Source organism: Rhinolophus sinicus, linkage group LG06 (genome assembly GCF_036562045.2).
Source record: "Rhinolophus sinicus isolate RSC01 linkage group LG06, ASM3656204v1, whole genome shotgun sequence".
In the NCBI taxonomy this organism is placed as follows: domain Eukaryota; kingdom Metazoa; phylum Chordata; class Mammalia; order Chiroptera; family Rhinolophidae; genus Rhinolophus; species Rhinolophus sinicus.
In genome coordinates, this window is record NC_133756.1 from 157,524,220 (window position 1) to 157,544,097 (window position 19,878).

General features: G+C 54.9%; 1 protein-coding gene across 5 annotated transcripts; it reads left to right on the forward strand.

Moving 5' to 3' along the window:
- Positions 1-4,910: 4,910 nt before the first annotated feature.
- Positions 4,911-12,690, forward strand: SAXO4 (stabilizer of axonemal microtubules 4). 5 transcript variants are annotated; one of them, XM_019753989.2, is made up of 14 exons: positions 4,911-5,022; positions 5,575-5,712; positions 6,170-6,287; positions 6,533-6,686; positions 7,280-7,408; positions 8,000-8,063; positions 8,518-8,630; positions 9,041-9,100; positions 9,233-9,319; positions 9,588-9,701; positions 9,783-9,877; positions 11,694-11,858; positions 12,287-12,372; positions 12,581-12,690. In XM_019753989.2, the coding sequence occupies exons 2-13, from the start codon at positions 5,604-5,606 to the stop codon at positions 12,357-12,359; spliced, it is 1,281 nt and encodes a 426-aa protein (XP_019609548.2). In that variant the 5' UTR covers positions 4,911-5,022; positions 5,575-5,603; the 3' UTR covers positions 12,360-12,372; positions 12,581-12,690. The 5 variants fall into 5 exon arrangements, with proteins under 5 accessions (XP_019609548.2, XP_019609549.2, XP_074192567.1 ...); XM_019753990.2 differs by having other exon boundaries at positions 9,233-9,292; positions 12,287-12,690; XM_074336466.1 differs by lacking the exon at positions 9,233-9,319.
- Positions 12,691-19,878: the final 7,188 nt, after the last annotated feature.

Sequence of the window (19,878 nt, forward strand, 5' to 3'; positions counted from 1 at the left end):
GAAGACACACGGCAACCAAAGCAAAATGAGCCATGCTTGGTGCTGTGCTGTCTCCTTTGCCCAAGTTGGTCCTCCTTTGGGGGCCTGACGCTTGCACAGCCCAGAGTGCAGACATCTGTCCCTGTTCAGTACTCAGCAGCCAAAGGGTGGTGCACACTAGCCTTGGACACCTGTCAGGGCCTGTCCCTATTGGTCCCAGCTAAGAGTTCCTTGGGTGTAATGCAGGGTCTCTGGTCCCGCTCCCTGCACCAGAACACAGGATATGGTGAGGCCAAAAAGGAACACCCGTGGAGCCATAGAGAGAGGGTTCATACCACTATAGTCTCGCTGGCAGCTGATTGAGACACAGGAAGCAGGAGCTGCAATCTGCTGTCCGCTTCTCCGCCAACAAACCAAAGCCCTAGGCTAGCCACCGCAGTTATATCAGTGGCTAATGGCTAACTGGTTACAGCTGATGGCGATCTACTACCCGAGCCAACACCTTTCCACGTGAGGCTGAGCACCTGGAAACTGCTCTCTGGGATTCCATCCCCACAATGGACCAGGGTCCCAAAACGTCCCCTTGCAGGTTCCTGAGCCTCCACCTTCCGGGCTGCAGAGGGGAGGCAGCTGCTGTTGTCCAGGGCCAGCCCCCATTTTTCCATAGCCCTTCCTTCCCACATGAGGGAAACACAAGTGAATCTCACTGCTCAGGACTGGGCAGGTCTGGAAAGGAGAAGAGGTCACCCATCTAGCCAGGGCAGTCCACGCCTTTGAAAATCACTGAGCTCAAATACGTGGTGTTGAGCCCACTGCTACCTATTTGCCAGCACATTCCAGGAGGCTTGGTGCGGTTCCGGAGTCAAAGCTGGCTCCACTCTTTCCTGCCTGTGAGACCTTAGGCACTTTCTTAACTGTAAAATGGGGATAATAACAGCAGTTGCTGTCTTGTAGGCTGGAGTGAAAAGAGTTGACTCTCAGCTCCCTGCCTGGCACAGAGGAAGTGCTTAATAAACAGGGACAGTTATGGGAAGAGGGGCTGGGTGGGCCCAGGATTTCCAACTTAAAATCTGGAAGGATTCTTCAGTCTGTCACTTCAATTCACAGATAGAAAAACTGAGGCCCAGAGGTGAGAGGTCCAAAAGTCACACAGCAATTGGGTTACCATTGGGACCAGCACCCCAGGTGAGCAACGCCCAGGTGAGTAGGCTTCTTCCCATGGGTTCCGGACCCTTGCCCTCACTGAACGCTCTGCCCAGGCCTGCCCTTTCTGTTCTGGAGAGCTTGGGGGTGGGTGAGGCTGGGGGGCCTGTGGCTGGGGCAGTCCAGTCGCTCTGCCCACTGCTTGCGCCTTGCACCCCTCCAGGAGCCCCCACAGCCTTTTGAGGGCAGCAAGGGTTGCATCTTCTGTAGTTCCGGGTTACGACCGCTGGGTGTCGCCACACAGCAGGAAAAACAAAAAACAAAACAAAAAACAAAACAAAACAAAACAAAAACACTGGCTACCGGGAGGCTCGCAGCTGGCGGACCTAATGGGAGACTGGGAGAGCCTCCGCCTCTGGAATTCCTGCCCAAATCTTTTGTGGGCTCCAGCCCAGGCTGTCCCCAACAGCTCAAGAGCTCCCCTCACAGCGCTACGGGACGCTTTCGAACCTTTCACCACCCTCCTAAAAGGAAAACCTGGCCACAGCCTCCCTGGAGGCTGCCTATCCCAGCTGAGGCCCCTCTTCTCCCCCCCATTACAGTGCCCCAGCCACATGGGAACAGGCACTACTGCTCCCAGCAAGCCATGCCTCCCCACCTTTGCCCTTGCAGGGCCTTCCAGATGGAGTGCCCTCCCTCCACCTGGTGCAGGCCAGCTGCTTGCTAGACACTATGCATAGGGTATTTAAAACCCACCAGCAAACTTGCCAGGCAGGTGCTGTGTTCCTTCCTTACAAGTGCAGAAACAGGCTCAGAACGGTGAAAGCCAGAGTCGCACAGCTATTAAGCGGCTGAAGAGGCTTTGAATTCAGTTCTTTCAGGTTCCTGAATTGAGCTTTCTTTGGCCGCATCGCACTGGCTGTGTCTGAGACTCCTGTAGGCTTTTGGCTCCCTGAGATCAGGGCCATGTGGAATTCCTGTTTTCAATCCTTGAGCCCAAACCTTTGCCAAGGCATTTCCATAACTCTTAGATGGCACTTACCAGCTAAGTGTGCCTGGTACTGGGCTAAATGCTTTACATGTACCACAACCCCACAGGTAGGTACCATTATTACCTTCACTTTCCAGAGGGGGAACTGAGGCACAAGTAACCGGCACCAAGTCTTATAGTTATTAAGTGGCAGAGCCAGGGCCCATGCCAGCTGGCGTCAGAGTCTGAGCTCTTTTTTGTGAGCACATCTCTACACTTTGAGCACAAACACTCCTTCCCCTCGCACCTGGGTGAGCCCCAACCTCCTCCACACCTATGGCACCTTATCTTTTGTGGGTGGGGCTCACCTGAGCCTCTGTCATTAGACTGGAGCTCCTCATGGAGGGCAGGGCTGTGTGCATTCACTTCTGTCCTTGCAGCTTCTGATCCCTGAACTGCATCCTGACTCTGGAGGGTGGGTGACCACTATACCTCCCCAGGGCGCTCGTCACTTCTGAGTCCAGGGTCTCTCTATGGGGATAAGGTATGAACACAAGCCCCCTTTCTGGCAGGCCCAGTCGTCTCAGGGTGAGTGCAGCAAGGGCATCTCCTGGGCGAGGGCAGCCCCTTGCCCTGGGCCTCCCCTTTATTCACACATCTCACTCCCCCCAAGGGCAGGGGTGCACTGGAGTCAGCTCTTACTGCACATGAGAGCTGAAGGTGGAACTTCCAGGAAATTTACAAGCTGATTGTTGAATTCAGCCACTGGTAAAAATTAAATTATACAAACTTGCAATTTAATAAATTAGAGTAAAAATTAAGGTAGTAAGTGCTTCAAAGTTATCATCTCTCCGTGATGTTGCTCCATTTCCTGTCATTTATGCTCGAGGTTACTTCCATCTATGGTAGCTGTGTGGTGGAAAGACCACTTAGTAGTGGGCTACTGAGCACGTCTTCCCGGCTCTCCTGTTGTGTTCAGTGACATTGCGTTGGTAGTTTAAAAACAGCCGTGATGGGAGTTTTTACACCTCAGAAATTGACAAATGCTACAAATCAGGACTCCGCCACCCCACCCCCACCGGCTGCTTCCCAGAGATCCAACTTTTAAGATTTAAAGCCACTGTGTGGCAAATGGGCTGTCTCGGGAGTAGAAGGGACTGGCTCACTCCCGTTTTTTGTTTGTTTGTTTGTTTGTTTACCAGGCTCCGCCTCCGCCAGCTGTGAGGCCCCAGTGATTGTCCTTGGGCCTCCCCTTTCCCATCTGCAAAATAAGGTTGAGAAGAGCAGCTTTTAAAACTGAGCATTGGGGCAGCCAGACGGCTCAGTTGGTTAGAACACGAGCTCTCAACAAGGTTGCCGGTTCAATGGGATGGTGGGCCGCGCCCCCCCGCAACTAAAGCTTAAAAACAGCAACTGGACTTAGAACTGAGCTGTGCCCTCCACAGCTGATGTAGGAATATTTCTCTGTGAGTCCCCAAATGATGTAGGGACTTTGGAGGGAGTGAGTGCCGGGATCACGTCTTGTGAGACTGAAGAATGGAAACACAGACCCAGGAGAGGCAAAGAGTTTTAAAAAGAGGATAGTTTATTGAGGATAGTTTATTGAAAGCAAAAGGTCAGAGTTTACGAGTGGGAGGGGGTCCTGAATGGGGGTGCCCAGTGACCGAGGCAAAAGCTCTTACTTTTATACCTTCCCTTTGCCTGCTTGGGGAAAAGGGCTGGGAGCCTTCTAATGGGATTCTATCACGTCTGTCAGCTTTGTCCTGTTTGCCCATCCTGAAGGGATTAACGAACCAACCCATTCCTATCTATCAGATCTGCTCCTTTGTCCTGCCAAAAGGGATTTGAGATAATTTATCAACCTCAAGGCACGTTCTAACATCTTTGTCCTGGAGTAAAGGAGACATTCCAGAACCTAGAGTTCAGGATATGGCTGCCTTTTGCTTATTCTACCAGGGACCTTCCTGTCTCCCTAATGACATGCTAACTCACCTGTCTTATAACTAGACTGAAGGGTGACTTGGAGCTGATGGGCCTGGAGAAACACACTGTCCTTCAATATTCCCCAATAAAATTTATAAAAAAAAAAAAAAAAAAAAAAACAGCATTAACTATCTGTCAGGTGCTGAGTCCTCGCTCACAAAATCTGCCTACGAGGCAGGTCCCTGTTACAGCCCTCGGTAAAATGAGGAAATGGGGGTTGAGAGGATAAGTACCTCATCAAAGGTGACAGATCCGGTTTGAACCACACTCTCCACTGCTGCGGTTTATTGGCCCTGTAATAACAGTCCCCAGTTTGCAGCGTGGTTTGGGGGATGATTATATGAGGAAATGTGTGTAAAAGAGCTTGGCACAGATATGGGCCCCAGAAGGACACAGTAAACATTAATTTATCGAGAGGCTGAGAGTGAGGTCTGGACCCACCCACATTGAATATCCGTACTATTTTCTGATTGCAAGCTCTCCAGCCACTTTGCTTGTCCAAACCTCATTTTCCCTGTGTGAAAAGAGGGATAATAATAGCTGCCTGTAAGAGCTACTAAGAGGACTGGATATAAAGGATGCAAAGTGAGAAGTGGGTGCTCAATAAATGGGAGTGATTGTTCAGGATTATCTTTTATTTCCTGTCACTCAGACAGCCACTCTGCCAGGCCCTGTCGGGAGGGAGGCTAGCTGTAGGGGCCAGAGCCAAGGAGGCAGGACCTTGCCTGGGCAGCTCCTGGCAGCACCCCCTCCCAGCCAGGTCAGCCCCTCAGTGGGCCCTGGCCCTAGAAGGGCTTCAGAGGCAGGGACGCTGTTGCTAGGTGCCAGTTGCTAGGCAACACACTGTTTCCCCTTTCCTGGCCACCTCCCTGAGGGCCCAGACTTCTCTGGAGCAGCTCCTGCCTTCTGCAACCTCTCGCAGACCTCAGAGCCACTGTGGAGGGCAGGTGAGGGTGGGGCCAGCTGTGGTTGGGCCCCGGGGAGAGCAGAGCCAACTTCTAGCAGGAGGCAGACAAGGCTGGGGGAGCAGAGGGAGAGACAAGGAGCGTGGAGCGTCCAGCTAGGGTAGCTAAGGATTCCTGACTGGCCGGAGGTTGTCAGGCCATCAGTCCCCAGAGGAGGGCATGTCGGGTTAAGATCAGGGGCCGAGGAGACGAGGAGTCAGGTACCCTGTGCCTGAATCCCCGCTCCACCACCTATTATGGGCTAATAATCCTTCATCCCTTGGAACCGCAGTTTCCTGGCTGTAAAATGGGGAGTTCATAATAAGATGAGGGAAAGGTGAAATGAGACGCAGTGTACATGAGATAAGTGTTGACAGTGGCTAGTCTTTTCTTCAGTTTGGGGTGTGGGTGTTGGTAGAAAGGAGCAAGCCGGGGGGAAGAGGCGGCTGGGTGGGGTTTGAACGCCACCTTTGGGATCTTTACAGCCTGGGTCTGGGGCCAGCTTGGGGCCCTTGGGCTGCTGCGCTGATGAGGCTCTTTGTGCTTCCTTCCTAGGCCCCCCTGGGGCCCTGCCCCACAGCAGCATGTTGGGGAAACTGCCCTTAGGGGTTGTCTCCCCTTATGTGAAGATGAGCTCGGGGGGTTGCACGGACCCCCTGAAATTTTATGCCACCAGCTATTGCACAGCCTACGGTGAGGACACCTTTGTGTAGGAACCACCCCAAGACATGAGGCAGGACAGGGGGGGCCCTCCCGCCGGGAGAGCGCAGACCTTCTGGCCCATCACACACTCAGAGTGACCCCAGTCCCCTGAACTGACCAGTCCCCTGAGCGCCCCACACCCTGAAGACTGTGTCCACATCTGTACTGTTGGGCTAGGTCTGCCATGCAGTCCCTTCCCCTGAATCCATCCTGTGGTCCTGCCACACTGACCTTGTCCCTGTCCCATCGACTCCATTCCTTCTGCCACAGTGCGGAAAGGCCAGCCTTTCAAGCTTTCCTTCATACCTGTTCCTGCCCCTGGCTCTGTGCCTTCTCCATCACGTGGGCCCCAGGGCCTAGGGGGATGCTAACCCTGCCTGGGAGGCCCCACCCACTGGTCTCCCACTTGTTGACCTGCCTTCCTGTCTCCCTGCTTCCCCTCTGGCAGGTCGGGAGGAGTTCAAGCCCCGTATAGGCAGTCATAAAGGCACCGGCTACACATCAAATTTCCAGCCTGTGGTCTCATACAAAACCAGTCTCGGTGCCCTGGACAACCCAGCCATGGGGTATGGTCTGTATACTCTCTTCTTACCTCCTGCCCAGCTGGGCCTTAGCTCTCATGGACATCCATGCATGGGGACCCTGAGCCTTGCCTGCCTACGTCTGGGGTCCTGGGGGACTCAGGTCATGGCGCCCAAAGGCAGGTGAACTCCTGAGGTATCTGTGGGAGGTTTGAGGGAGGCAGAAAGCTTCTGGAGATAAGCATTGCAGGCCCTGGTGATAATAGCTCCTGCCCCTGCTCCTCCTTCAGGGAACAAGTCCAGGACAAAATCCAGACAGTAACCAGTCAGAGTTACCGCCCTCTAGAGGTACCTGATGGCACATACCCACTGCCCTCCAATGTGTACCAGACCAGCTCTGGCTACTCTAGAGAGAAAGTCAATTCAGCGCCCCCCACTAAGGAGGTTAGTGCTGGGCCAGGGCCAGGAAAGAGGGGAGCGCTAGGCTGGGGTGGAGGGAGGACTGGGGGTAGAAAGAGTGGAGATTCCTCCAGTAGAGTGGGACTGCCCTGCCAAGAGTTGGTCAAGGCTGAGATGTCTGGGTGTGAAGGAGCCACAGTGTGGACTGGGGGTTCCCTCACATTTATCACCTTTGAACTCATCCTCGCCCCCACCGCCACCTTTCCCTCCATTTCTATCCCCAACCCTATCACCATGATCATCTCCACCAACCCCACCCCCTTCTCCACCCCCATTTCTACCATTACCAGCATCCCCGCCATCACCACCATTCCCACCTCCATCCCCACCATCACCTCCCCCTCCATTTCTATCCCCATCCCCATCTCTAGTTCCATTCCCTCCCCCCTAACCGCACCCCCATCCCCATCCCCATGGTCTCCACCACCCCATCTGTATCTCCAAGCCCACATCACCATCAAAGGAGGAACATGACCTCCTTTGTGCGGATCCTGTGTAGGGGTCAAGGGCAAAATCAGATTCAGGAAGTGACTGCCATCCCCGCACGGGGAGGGTAATTGGTGGTTCCCTCCTCCCAGGTCAGGAAGGTCCATTTTGACACCCAGGACTACGGGCCCCAGGCCATTACGGGGCTGGAGCCGAAGCACGTTCCCCTGCTCCACCAGCAGCAGAGCAAGGGCTCGCTGGAGTGGGAGAACAACCAATATGTGAGTGGGCGGCACCCCAGGAACAGCTGTGGGCTGGGCAGAGGGGCCAGATCCACCTCCTTCTCCCTCCTCTGCACTGACTCACCCAAGAAGCCCACTGGAGGTGGGCACAGGGCACCAGAAAAACTGGGGCAAGCAAAGGATTTGATATTCCCAAGACAGCACCCAAGTGGTTCTTACACGTATCTTAGGATTTCCACTGAGCTCCCTTCTCTCCCTTACCCCATCCAGACACCCTGAACTTGGGCACTGGATTGTGAAGTGAGCACCCAGTTTCTCCCATCAGCCTCTCTCCTCTCTTTAGGGCCCTCCTGGTGTGGGTCCTGGGGGCTCCAGGCCCTGTTGTTCATTACTAGGAATTCAGTGTGGGATGTGACTTGGTTTTTATTGTTTCAGGGGAACTGTGCTCTTGTGGTAGAATTTCTGGCATTGGGATGCCTAGTCAGAGAGGGATTTGTGTCGGGGTGCTGCACTGGCCCTCCCTTCTCAGACCATACCACACATGTCTGCTCAGAGCACAGATAGTGCAAAGAGCCCCCTGCCAGGCCCTGGCCAGCCTGTGTCCCCATGGTTCCACCTTCTGTGTTCCAGGGCCCACGCTTCATGACTTCTGAGTATAATTCCAAGTATCTCAAGGAGCCTTCAAACTGGCCAGGTGGGTGCTTGTCTGAGCTCATGCCTCCCTCCCATTATACCTCCCTACCCCCGACCCCAGGGGAGACCTCCAGAGGACCAGAGCTGGCACAACACTAAGAAGCCACCAGTGGAAGAAAGAAGGACATACAGGCAGTGTGGGGGAACCATCTTTCTGGGCTGACCTCAGTGCCTTAGGCCTGCCGACACCCAAAGGACAGCTCACTGGCCTTGTAGGGCTCCTTGAACCTGACCGTGGCTGCCTCGTGGCCTGTCGGCCCTGCCCGTCCTTCTGCTCCTCTCTTGTTCTCTACGCATGATTCTGGCATCCTCCTGGTACCCACAGTCCTGGTGGCTCAGTCCTCCACGTCCTTAGAGCCAGCTCCCTCCCCACTCACAGGGACCCTGGGCTTCCGGAGGTCACGTGCGTGGGGCCAGGGATCCTGGGTCCAGCACGAGGGGACTGTCTGTTGCAGAGCTCTTGCAGAAGAAATCAATTGGTGCCAAGGAGGAGACAGGCTTCACCAAGGAATCCACCAAGAACCCCATTGTCTTCCAGCCACCTTCCCAGACACCGCCTGGGAACCCAGTAAGTCAGGCTGGATCCCACTAGAATCTCAGGGTGACTGAAGCCCTCCAGTCTGGGGATTCTTAACTATCTTTAAAAAAAAAAAAAATGTGAGCTTCAGAACCATTTGTTCAAACACAAGATGAAAGAGGTTGGGTGAAAACCACTACTTTGGTCCAACTTTCCCATTTTATGGATGAGAAGTTTGAGGTTCAAAGAGATGCTTCTCGCTGAGGCCACTCAGCATTCCGACAAGAACCGTGCCTGCTGGTGCCCATTCTGTGTCATGCCCTCCCCTCACATCTCCCCAAACTCTTCCCTTTCCTCAATTACCCCAATGATACCCATTTGTGCTGAGCCCCTCTCAACGCTCAGGACAAGGGGACAGCTGCCTCTGTTGGACTGATGCTCTTCTGCCGGCCTCTTTCCAGGTCCTCCTTCCCGGCCGGAGTGTCACCAAGTCGGACTATGTCCCCATGACCCACCCTCATGTAAGTGGAGCCTGGGGAAGGATGCTTGTCCGCCACAGGCTGGGGTCCTCTGTGGGGCAGTCAGGACAGTGCCCTGGAAGGCACAACAGGGGCAGCCATGCTCTGGTGCCAGTGGACACTTTGCTGCCTTAGGGGGACGAGTGCCTGCCAGGGCTGGCCAGAGGTTCCGAGCGGGAGTCGGGCTTCAGCCGAGTGAGTGAGAGGACTCTGAATCCCAGAGTGAGTGGCCTGGGGCTCCCTCTGAAAAGGGACACTCAGAGAGGAGGAGACGAGTTTTCTTGGACTTGGGTTGGGCTCTGAAGGATGGAAAGAATCAGGATACTTGGCCCCTGGTGGAGGGCTGAAGGCCCAGGGGCTGGAAAGGGAGGGGTGTGTTGGAAACAGTGAATTCGAGTTGTGGCTATGTGTGCCTCTGCCTGCCCTCCTCCATCCTTGCTGCCTCAGCCTGGCCACGCAGCCACCCTTCTTGTGGCTCTGTCCCCTGCAGGTGCCTGCTCCTGGTCCAGAACTAAGCAGCATGAGCCACTGGCAATTCCAGCCACCCCAGCGGCTACGGCAGACAAATGTTGCCCTCCTTGGCCGGGAAACTGTGGGGAAGAAGGTGAGGCCTGGGGTAGCCAACCCCATCCCAAATCCCCACCCCCGCCTGACCTGACATGCCCCCTCTCTCGCGCTTGTGCAGGAGCCCACAGGGTACAGCCTTAACAACCCTAGCTATGTCCGGAGCCCCTCTGAGCCTGACGTGGATAACCGATACCTGACCACCTACAACCAAGGGTGAGCCTCTTCCCTCCCCAAATCTAGGGCTGTGAAGTGGCACCCCTTTTACAGATAGGGAGACTGAAACTCAGACAAGTAATTAGCTCACAGCTTGTGAAGAAGACCAGCACTGAATGACTGTGGGTCCCCAGAAGTGGACCCTGAGCCAAGGATTTGAGTGCAAGCCCTTTATTGGGGGTGCCAGGGAGGGGGCAGAGGGAAGGCATGGGTGTGTTATTAAGCCATGTATCTCAAGGGGAGACTCTAGAAAACAGTGCAAACACAAAAACTCAGAATTATTCCAGCCAAGGTGCAAGAGAGCTGGGGTATTCAAACCCCCACATCCCTCAGTCATTGGTTAAGGGCCAGCCCCAGGGCAGTATAAATCCCAGATGTCTTCTTGCCCAGGCAGAGCAGGCTCCCACAGCCCAAGGGCAGCCTTCCCACATAGGTGCAAGGCAGGCCATTGGTGGCCAGGCTTGTGGGGCAGGGGAAGAATAAGGGGGCCCAAGGGGGTCTTGGGGAGCAACAAGAGCATCTGCTAAGACACTACCTCCATGCCATGGCAGGCAGGCTCCGTGCACCCTCAGAAGGTAAGTTCTGTGTGTGTCCTGGACAGGGAGTAAGTGCCCCTGGTCATCAGGGAGGGCTTCAAGGAAGAAGTGACCTTAGAGCCAAAGGGAAGGCTCCAGGGGCCAGGACTATATGGGGGAGGGCATTACGGGAGTGGGACAAAGGAGGTATAATTCTTGGGACAAAAGTCTCCCCTCACAGCGTCTGTCGTGTGAGTCATCTGTCTCTACACTGTCCCTGCAAGGTGGCCTCCCAAGGTGCACCCCTGTCCTTGGGGCTAACGCCCGTCTTTCAGATGGGGACCATCTCAGCAGGAGAAGTGGTGCGTGAGCCACACAGCAGATCCCTGACACGTGCAGCTGTTCCGGTTCCCACAGAGGGCAAGGGGGAGTGGCAGAAATTCACTCTGGCCATTGGTGGGGGGACAATTATGTCTCTGCCCCTCCCTAGGCAAATGCCCTCCTCCTGTGGCTCAGCAGACCCCCAGCCCCTGTCATCTCTGCTGGGTCCTTCCCCCACCTACCCATCAGTGGGTTGTGTTTCCTGAGTTCCTGCCTGGTGTGCCCAGAGCCCCCGGGCGTTGTAATCACTGATTTCCACATTTATCTATGTCACCCCCTTTTCACAAGCCCAAGCGCGGGCCCACATCTTACTCATCAGTGAATATCTGCAAAATGGAAGGAGAGTTGAAAGCCTAAAGAGAAAAGGATGAGATGGGGTCCCCCCCTACTTGAAATGTCCACAGGCCAGGGAGGGGGCACCACTTAACATTTTTTGCGGGAAACGAGTAAACTCGTCATATCGCCTCTAGTTGGAACCGGCAAAAATTTTGCAAAGTAAATAAATAGAGACCTCTTTTTAAACTAAAACACTGAAAGTTTCATAGAAAAATATCAAATAGATCGAAAGATATGAATATTTTACGGAAAGTCTAATTTTGGCGAGAAAATGTCAAAAAAGCCCCGCGTTACGACGCCATTTGGCGGGAAAATGCCCGCTTACAAAGTGTTAACCAGTCCTTTAGTCTCCTAGTGCTGTCTCAGCAACAGGGGGTGGCACAAAGGAGGGGCGTCCAGCTCAGGGCCAGAGGACGGCAGGCTTCCCGAGTAGGCGTTCACCGACCGGCCAGGGACTTGGGGCGTGCATGGCAGAGGGAACAGCGTGGGCAACGGCCAGGAGGCTGGAGGGACCTGAGGTAGTTTGTGCTTTGTTGGAGAAGGGCACAGGCCAGCTGGCCTTCACAACCCCTCCTGTGCCGCAGGTACTTCGAGAATATTCCCAAGGGTCTAGACCGGGAAGGCTGGACTCGAGGTGGCATCCAGCCCCAGAAGCCCGGAGGCTATGCCCTCAACCAGCCTGTCACACGCATGGAGGCCACCACCAACCCTACGGAGAGCCTGAGGCGCCTGCACCCCCACGTGGGAAGGTAGCATGCCCTCCCTCCCGCTCTGTCCTGGGCCGGTTCCAGGTCTTTCCCCAGCCTCTCCTCCCTCCCTTCATCTGTCTGTCCTTCTGAGAGGCTTGTTCTTGCTTCTCCTGCCCACATGAACTCCTCCCCGCGTCTCCCCAGCAAACAGAGGCCAGCTCCGCACCTGCTCCCTGCCAGGCTGTATGCAGGGGGGCGGGGTCACAAAACTGAATGGACTGTGGTTCTGCCTCCTTCTGACACCTTTCTGTTCAACTCAGTTCCTCAAAAATTACATTTATACCGACACTGGCCCCGAGTTGGCAGGCAAAGAATGTCTGTGGCTTGGCTGCCCTGGCGGAGTGTTGTCCCCTCGGGAGGGGCAGGCAGACAAAAGGCCTCAGCTCTTTGCCCTACCTGTCCCTTGTCTCACCCCTTCTTCCCTGCAGGACCCTGATCTCAGCGGACCCCTTCTACCGCACTCCTCCGTCTCACAGCAGCCGCTTCGGCCCACCCAGCTGAGCCTGAGGCCTGGGTCAGGGCTGGGGACCCCCACCTGCAGCTGCTCCCTGTGTGGGGGTGGCTATTGTGGGCCAGCCCCACCTCCCAAGCCCCGGATCAAGGAAGCCCTGCCTGGGGACCCCAGCCCCAGACTTGGGGGTGGACAATTGGGGCCCTCTCAGGAGCAAGTGAGTGCACAGAATCACCCAGAGCCCCTCAGACCTTGTCTCCATTCCCCACAGGTTTGTCAACCCAAAGGGACAAGAGCTGGCTACTGTCCCTATTCCCACTCCATCGCCCGCTGGGACTCCCCTGGCTACTTTCCAACTGGAATAAAGAGCAGTGAAACAGAGCAGTGTGTCTGTCACTGTCATGGGTGGCTGGGAAACGGAGGGGTGAGGGCAGGGCAGGGATGCAGGGGTGGAGGGGTGAGGGCCAGATGTGGAATCAGGGAGGCCCGATTGGGCCTATGGTGGTACTATGGACAAGACACTTCACTCTTGAGACTCAGTTTCCTCTCCTGTTAAGGGTTCTCCTACGACCTGTGCTAAGCGCTGGATCAAGTGTGGAAGGGAAGAGAGGGAGGCAGAAGTGGGACGGGGTGGGTTGAGAGGCCTCAGTTACCTGGTCTATAAAATTGGGCAGGAGATCAGGGCAGGACATCTGGGCCCTTTTGGGCCCCACACTGGATGGTTTAAAGCAGAGGGGAGGACAGGGCACGAGGAGTCCCAGAGAGCTCTCTCCAGAGACAGATGGAGGAGAGTCCATGATGGATGGACATCTGGACACCAACACCAGGAGGTTTGGGGGCTTGATGAAAAGGCTGGTGACTCAGGGTAGCCCCTTTGTGAGAATTAGAACGAGGCACTTGTAGGCAGATACCCCATGTGAGCACAGGACCTAAAGAGTGAATGTCTTGTGGGAAGAGAAAGGCATCCCTTCTTCTAGGTGCTACAGCTGACACCAGGGTCCTCTGCTTGCGAGGCAGAATCTGGCTGCCTCTCAGCACCTTCTGTCACCTTGCCAGGTGCATTTGTGCAGTGCACAATTCTACAACTGCATGCTGTGGTCCTGCTGGCACCAGCCCCTTATTTTATAAATGAGAAAGCTAGAGAGGGTGCGTGAGCTGCTCAAGGTCATATAGGACAGAAAGGCAGCAGCAGCCCTGGCTGAGGATGTCCCCTGCACCTTTCACCCAGCCCAACATGCAGAGGGGTGACTCAGTGAGCCAGCAGCTGTCCCCCACCCTCCCTACCCCTAAGTGGGTGTCTGGGGAGTAGCTCTGCTGGCCCTGAGCCTGGATGTACCCAGCAATCTTGAGTAGAAGGCCTGGAAGCTGTCCGTGGCCTGGCTGGGGCTCCATGTGGGATGTGGGTGGCTCCAGCTGGCTCTAGTATTGGAGGAGGGAGTAAAGGACACAGTCTCTCAGCTACAAACCAGCCAGACTCAGGACCCAGTGACAGCCCCACAGACTGTGGGTGGGGCCTGCTGGTCCATGACCCCCAACAATAGGGGTCACTCACCAATCTAGAGGTTTGCCACCTGAGCTGGCCATAGTGAGGTGGGGAGAGGGTCAGCCAGCCCCTGCCACCCACAGTCACACACACACTGAAGCACACACAAATACAAGATGCACACAGACCCCTGAAGACACGCATGTACAAACACATACAGTATACATAGACTAACAACCACACAGAAACACATGGAAACACAAACATGTACACAAGGTTCTTCACATAACACCCAAGATGCTTTTACATGCAGACACATACACACACATAGGCAGACCTACTGACACATCAACACGCATAGATACAGACACAGACACTCAAACACAGATGGACAGAGACAGAATACACACACACACACACACACACACACACACCACTCCACTTTTCCATTTCCTCCCCACCAGGGTCCTCTTACAGCTCGCATTTCCTGCTTACCCTCCCTTTCTCTGGCTCAATAGAAGATACAGTGTCAGGGACACTAGAGCCTGATTGTAACGTCTTTCCACCACCTCCCCCTCTCCCATGGTCCTGCACCCAGCTTCCAGGTCAAGTGAGCTGGGGTTGCTTCACCCTGTTTCCTGAGCTGAGCTGTGGACCCCACCCAAGGGGAGGGGGCCGAGCAGCACCTCTGTGATCCCTTAGCCCCTGCTTTCTCCTCTGCAGCCTCTCTCCAGGCAGCCCATCCTGGCCTCCGTGTTTGGGTCCTGGGCCCCAGCCCAAGGGGCTGTGTGAGGACAGAGTGGCCCAGCTCAGGGTGGCAGGAAGGGGATCTAGGAGGGGCCAATACCAAACCTGGGTGGTTCTGGAGTCCCCACCTAGTGCAGGGCCTGGATTTCCCATCTCCCAGATGAGGACACAGATGTGGAAAGGTGGAGCGACTCACCGCAGGTCACACAGCCAGTGAGCACTATGGGTGGGGGTGAGACGTGGAGAGGGAGCCCAGAGTGGCAGTAGCTGGCGGGAGCGGGAGTGGACCCTCGGTTACATCAGCTTCCTGACCTCTGTTACCCACTGAGTTATTCCAGGGCAGGCCCCGTGGGGGAGGGGAGGTGTGGCAGACTTTGAATTAAATGGGCAGAATGACCAGTTTGGGGCACTGAGGGAGGCAAGGTTGTGGGCAAGGACACAGAGGAGGGACCAGCCCAAGTCTTGGTCAGAAGGGGGTGGAGAATGCGTGTGGCTGAGAGGTGGGCAGCCCCTTGTGAAAGGCGGGTTCGCCAGGTTTTAGTGACCTTGACGGCCATGCTAAGGAGCCTTTCTCTGTTCCCCTCCTTGATTATGAAACTCAATAGGGTCACAGACCCTGTCTGTCTTGTTCACAACCGAAACTGCGAAGTCCAGGACAGTGCCTGGCACATCTGTAGGTCCTCGGTAAATATTAGCTGAGGGAATGAATAAATGAATGAATGAACGAATGAACTGTGTCTGCCAGCAGGGGCACCAGATGTGGGCTTTTGGGTGTCACCTGCCCCGGCCCCAAGATGGCAGTGAACCAGGGTCCCTTCATCTGTGCAGGCTGGCAGCTAAGACCCTGCTGTGCCCCACCACTCTCTCCCGGAAGCCATGGCTGTGGCCCTTTGGGACTGTGGCCCCTTGGGACCACTCTGACTTGCTCACCAGGCCACCCCTTCTCTCTCTGCATGTGCTCCCCTCACAGTATGCCCAGCCTTTGACCAACCCCAACCAAACTCCTCTACAGTGGCCTGAGGGCCTCGCATTCCAACCGTGAGCCCGGGTTGGCCCCAAGGCCAGGGTAGGGTCAGTGTGCACAGCCTTCTCTGCACCACCAGGCAGGAGGGGTGGACACGTCTCACCTCTGGCTACTCAGGTTACTGAAACTCTGTCGGAAGGATTGGCTTTTCCGTCACTCCTCCTCTGTGCTATCAGGTGAGTGTGGGTGCTGACGTCGTGCCTGCGTTGTCAGGGCACCTGTCACTCCCCGCTCTGAGAACTGAGACTTCGGTCTGGTCCCAGCCAGCATCCGCCTGAGCCCAGGCTGTAGCAGAGTGGAGCTATGCAGGCCTGAGCTCTAGAGTCAGACCGCCTGGGCTCGAACCCCAGCACTCCACTCCCTGAGGCTGCCTCCTCCCACCAGCTGCGGAGGTCACCTGAGTATCCTGAGCTGAAGCTAACAGCAGTACCCACCTCGTGGGCTAAATGATAATAGATGACGTATAGAGCACTCAGCTCACAGATAGTAGCTGCCTTGATGCTGGAGCAGAGGAAACAGAGGCCTAGGTAGGAGCGTGGAGTTGGGCAAGTTCACACTGCAGATAGTCACAAGGTCTGCCTTTGTCTCCTCCTGCTTGGCCCTGGACAGGCCCCCTCAGGACCCTTCTCTGGGAGCAGGTCCCTCTGTCTGGGAGAGCCAGGGTGGTGATTCACCTGTACGGCCTTACCTGGAGGCCTAGGCTGCCTCTGAAGGGGGCCAGGCCCCACCCTCTCCCTGAGGCGAACTTCTGCCTGGCTCTCCTGGCTGCTGCCTGCCTCTCCCCTCACCTGCAAACCAGGTTTTGGGGGTTTAGGCGAGTCACTCCTTCCAGTGGGTGCCAATCGTAGCTGCTGCCGAAAGCTCCCTGCCCTCCCCACAGATATTTTAGGAACCATTCGGAGGGGCACAGTGACGATGATTAACCTTTATTAAGCCCCCACAGCCTGCCAGGTACTGGGAATTTTCCGTGGGCCTTCATCTTTTCAGCAAGAACACAGAGGGCCTCCCTTTGGGGGAAGTTTCGGGACACGGGTGGGTGCTGCGCTGACGGCACTGATGCGTGGGTGTGGAGCCCCGAGTGCTGATGGGACAGCAGAATAGGAACAGACGTTGGGTGCCACACAACCGGGCCCCTCTTCTGGGGCACACAGACATGTGTGAGGCTACTGTGCGTCATGGCTCTGTGGCAGCTGATGTTGACAGGTACCATCTGGCCTAGGTCACGTGGTGACAGGCAGAGCCACCAGCTCATGGGCTTGACAGCTGGCCAGCTGGGAAAAGGCATCTGTCTGTGGGAACTGGAGGCCGGGGGTGGGGGATGGCGAGAAGCCCAGCATGGGGTGGCTGCAAGACGGTGGGTAGGCTACATGTAGACAGATGGAGGGCCTGAAACTCGGAATCCGGTCCCTCGTTTCCTCTCTGACCATCTGGAGGGCCACCCATTCCCAAGGAAATGTTCCCTGAACAGTCAAATATGCAAGGACAGAGGAAGAATCAGACCCGGGAAACCGCCACCCAGGGCCTCTGATCAAGGTCAGAGGAAGGTCTGTGGGGTGTCCCAGGCACCCCAATACTCCTTGCTTCTGAGGACACTACTAGGGACAGGGCTCTACCAACAAAATTCTTTGAGTTGTAAAACTTGACCCTGGAAGGACCTTCGTGAGAACCAGGTCAGCCTGAGCCAGAGAGATGAAGCAAACTCCCCAAGCCACTGGTAGTTCACACACGCATGGGCCTCTCTGCTCTGAGTATAGGCCTTTCCCATCACATCACTGGACTGGGGCCTCTGGTGGGCAGAAGTGGCGACTTCCGTTCTTTTGTGGAAGAAAAGGTATGTGAATGTGAGTGTGTTCATGTGCTTGCGTGTGTGTGTGCATGTGTGTCTGTGTGTGTGTCCGTGTGTGTGTGTCTTCAGAGGTCCCAGGTAGAGATCAGCCAGAAGGGCATCCATCTCGCTCACCGTGTCCTAAGAGAGAAAGGTTGGGCGAGATGCTGAAGGAATTGTGTTCAGAAAAGCCTTTATGAGGCTCTGGGCCCAAGCAGCCTCGCTATGGGCCCGACAGTGTGACCGTATGGCCCGTGTTAGGTCCCTGTGGTAAGACTTTCCAGCAAGCCTGCATTCTCCTGGTGGGCAGAAGGCTGGCACGGAAGAACATGGGCAAACTTATTCCTGAGCACATCTGGGGCATGTGGCAGTGTGGGGACTCCTGGGTGTGACAGTAACGGCTCTGGGGCCATGGGGCAGTGGTCCCTCCACTATGATCACGAGACTCTCTTAATGATCGTGGGCTGGAGTCTGGCCACGTGGGCAGGCAGCAGTCAGGGAGAACTCTTTGCAAGCGACAGCAGCCAACGTTAGCTAATCTGAGAAGAGGAATTTATTAAGATTTCAGAGCTCGCAGAATCTTCAGGTGGACCTGAGAACAAAGCTTAGAGGCTACCCAGCCAAAAAGCGGGCCCAAACTGCCCCACAGGTCTGAGCCCAGGGTGACAGCATGCCTCACCTACTGCTGGGCACTGGATAGCACTTCTGCTGCTACTCCCTCACCCATCTTCAGAAGAGAATCTGCACGATCCCTTTTGCTCTGCATTTCTCACGTCCGATTCAAAGTCAGGGGTGGGTGCTTGTGATGGGTGGCTCCCAGGTCACATGCCTGCACCCAACTTGCGAAGGAAGCTGGGGAGGTCAGTTCCCCACGTTTTCAGCTTCCACAGTGGGACTTGTGGGTTCTGTTCTGTAAGGCAGTTGGAATTCTCCAACTCAGGAGAACGCTGGGCAGCCCAAAGAGTTCGAGTGTCCTTCACATGTGGGTTACCGACAAGAAGGCAGTGAGCACTTAGGGAGTGCCTCCTGTGAGCTAGCGCCTTACACACCTGCCGGGACACTACTGGCCCTGAAGGGTCCTGGGTGGGACATGGGAAAAGATGTCCTTCCTCAACCCCAATAGTTTACCAATCTACGAGGTCCCTGATGCAAACGGGGCCCCTTGGACATGGTTCCATTGTGGGTCGCACCAGTCCATCAGCCAGCTCTCAGCCACACCTTGTTCATTTTGGAGGTGCAGAAACTTCTGGATGCTCCCTCATGACACAGGGCTGTGCAGAGGATTTAGCAGAGGGGCTAGCTCACCTCCCTTTTGACTCTGCTGAGACTTCTCCAGAAAGGGGGAGGGTGGGGGGGCTTGTGGGAGGCCTGTGGTGTCCTCAGGCCTCGCCTGGTAAGGAGTGCAGGTCTCCTCTGCCTTGGCGTCCCCCAAATATACCTGGAACTTTTTCATGCCACCCTCAGGTTCAGCCCAGACAGGTGGGCCAGGGACTCCTTTGTAGGCTGGCATCCACATTTAGGAATGTTGCTCTGCCCCTTCTCTTCCACCTGCTAGACGAGGCTTTATCTCCCTTTGGATGGGATCGTGGTTTCTGGGATGACACATGCGTCCCCACTTCGGGGCTTACAGCATCAGCTTCCTGCTCTTTAAGTTCAAAGCCAAGCTTTTGGACCTACAAAAAAGATTTCTGTCTCAAAACCCCACTCTTGCAAGGTATGTCTCAACCCTGGGTTTCAAAGCCTCATTTGCAATTCAAAGCCAAGGATTTGACTCTTTGTTCTGAGTTTCCCTTGGAGAGTGGGACTAGAGGAAGTCAATTTAACATCTAAATAGAGGGGAATGGATACCAGACTATGTTAGTATCTCAAAATGACAATACCCAGCTCTCTATTATCTCACTGATGCTTCATGAGAATCCTTCCAGGGGAAAGTGATTGCACCCATTCCTGGGCTGGGACTGGGACGAGGTGGCTGAGGCTCTTTCCCAGGCACAAAATTTGAAGTGTCAAAAAACTGAGTAATTTGGATAAATAATAGTTTAATGCAATCATTTTACAAATCAAAATTAATGCAAAAGAATCCATAATGAACAAACGAACAAAATATCAAAATTTTAAATACAGACAGGATTAGACTACTGATTTTTCCTTTTGCCACAGGCTCCGATATAGCTCATTAGAGCACTGCTACTGATTCTGGTCTTTATTGCATTAAACGATTATTTACCTTGATTACTGAGTTTTTTGGCACCTCCTTAAATTTGTGCCCGGGGCGAGTGCCTTGCTCACCTCACCCTAGCCCCATTCAGATTCATTCTTTAGATGTGAGAATCAAGGTTCAAAGAAGTCGAGTAGCTCAAGTGGAACAGATGGCCCCAGGGAATCTGTGGGAGACAGGCTCTCTGTTTACATATTCAACACTTACGTCTTAAATAGGTGCAGTGCAGTAGCCCCAGGGGAGGGGGTGGTGAGAAGGTCCAACTTGAAGTT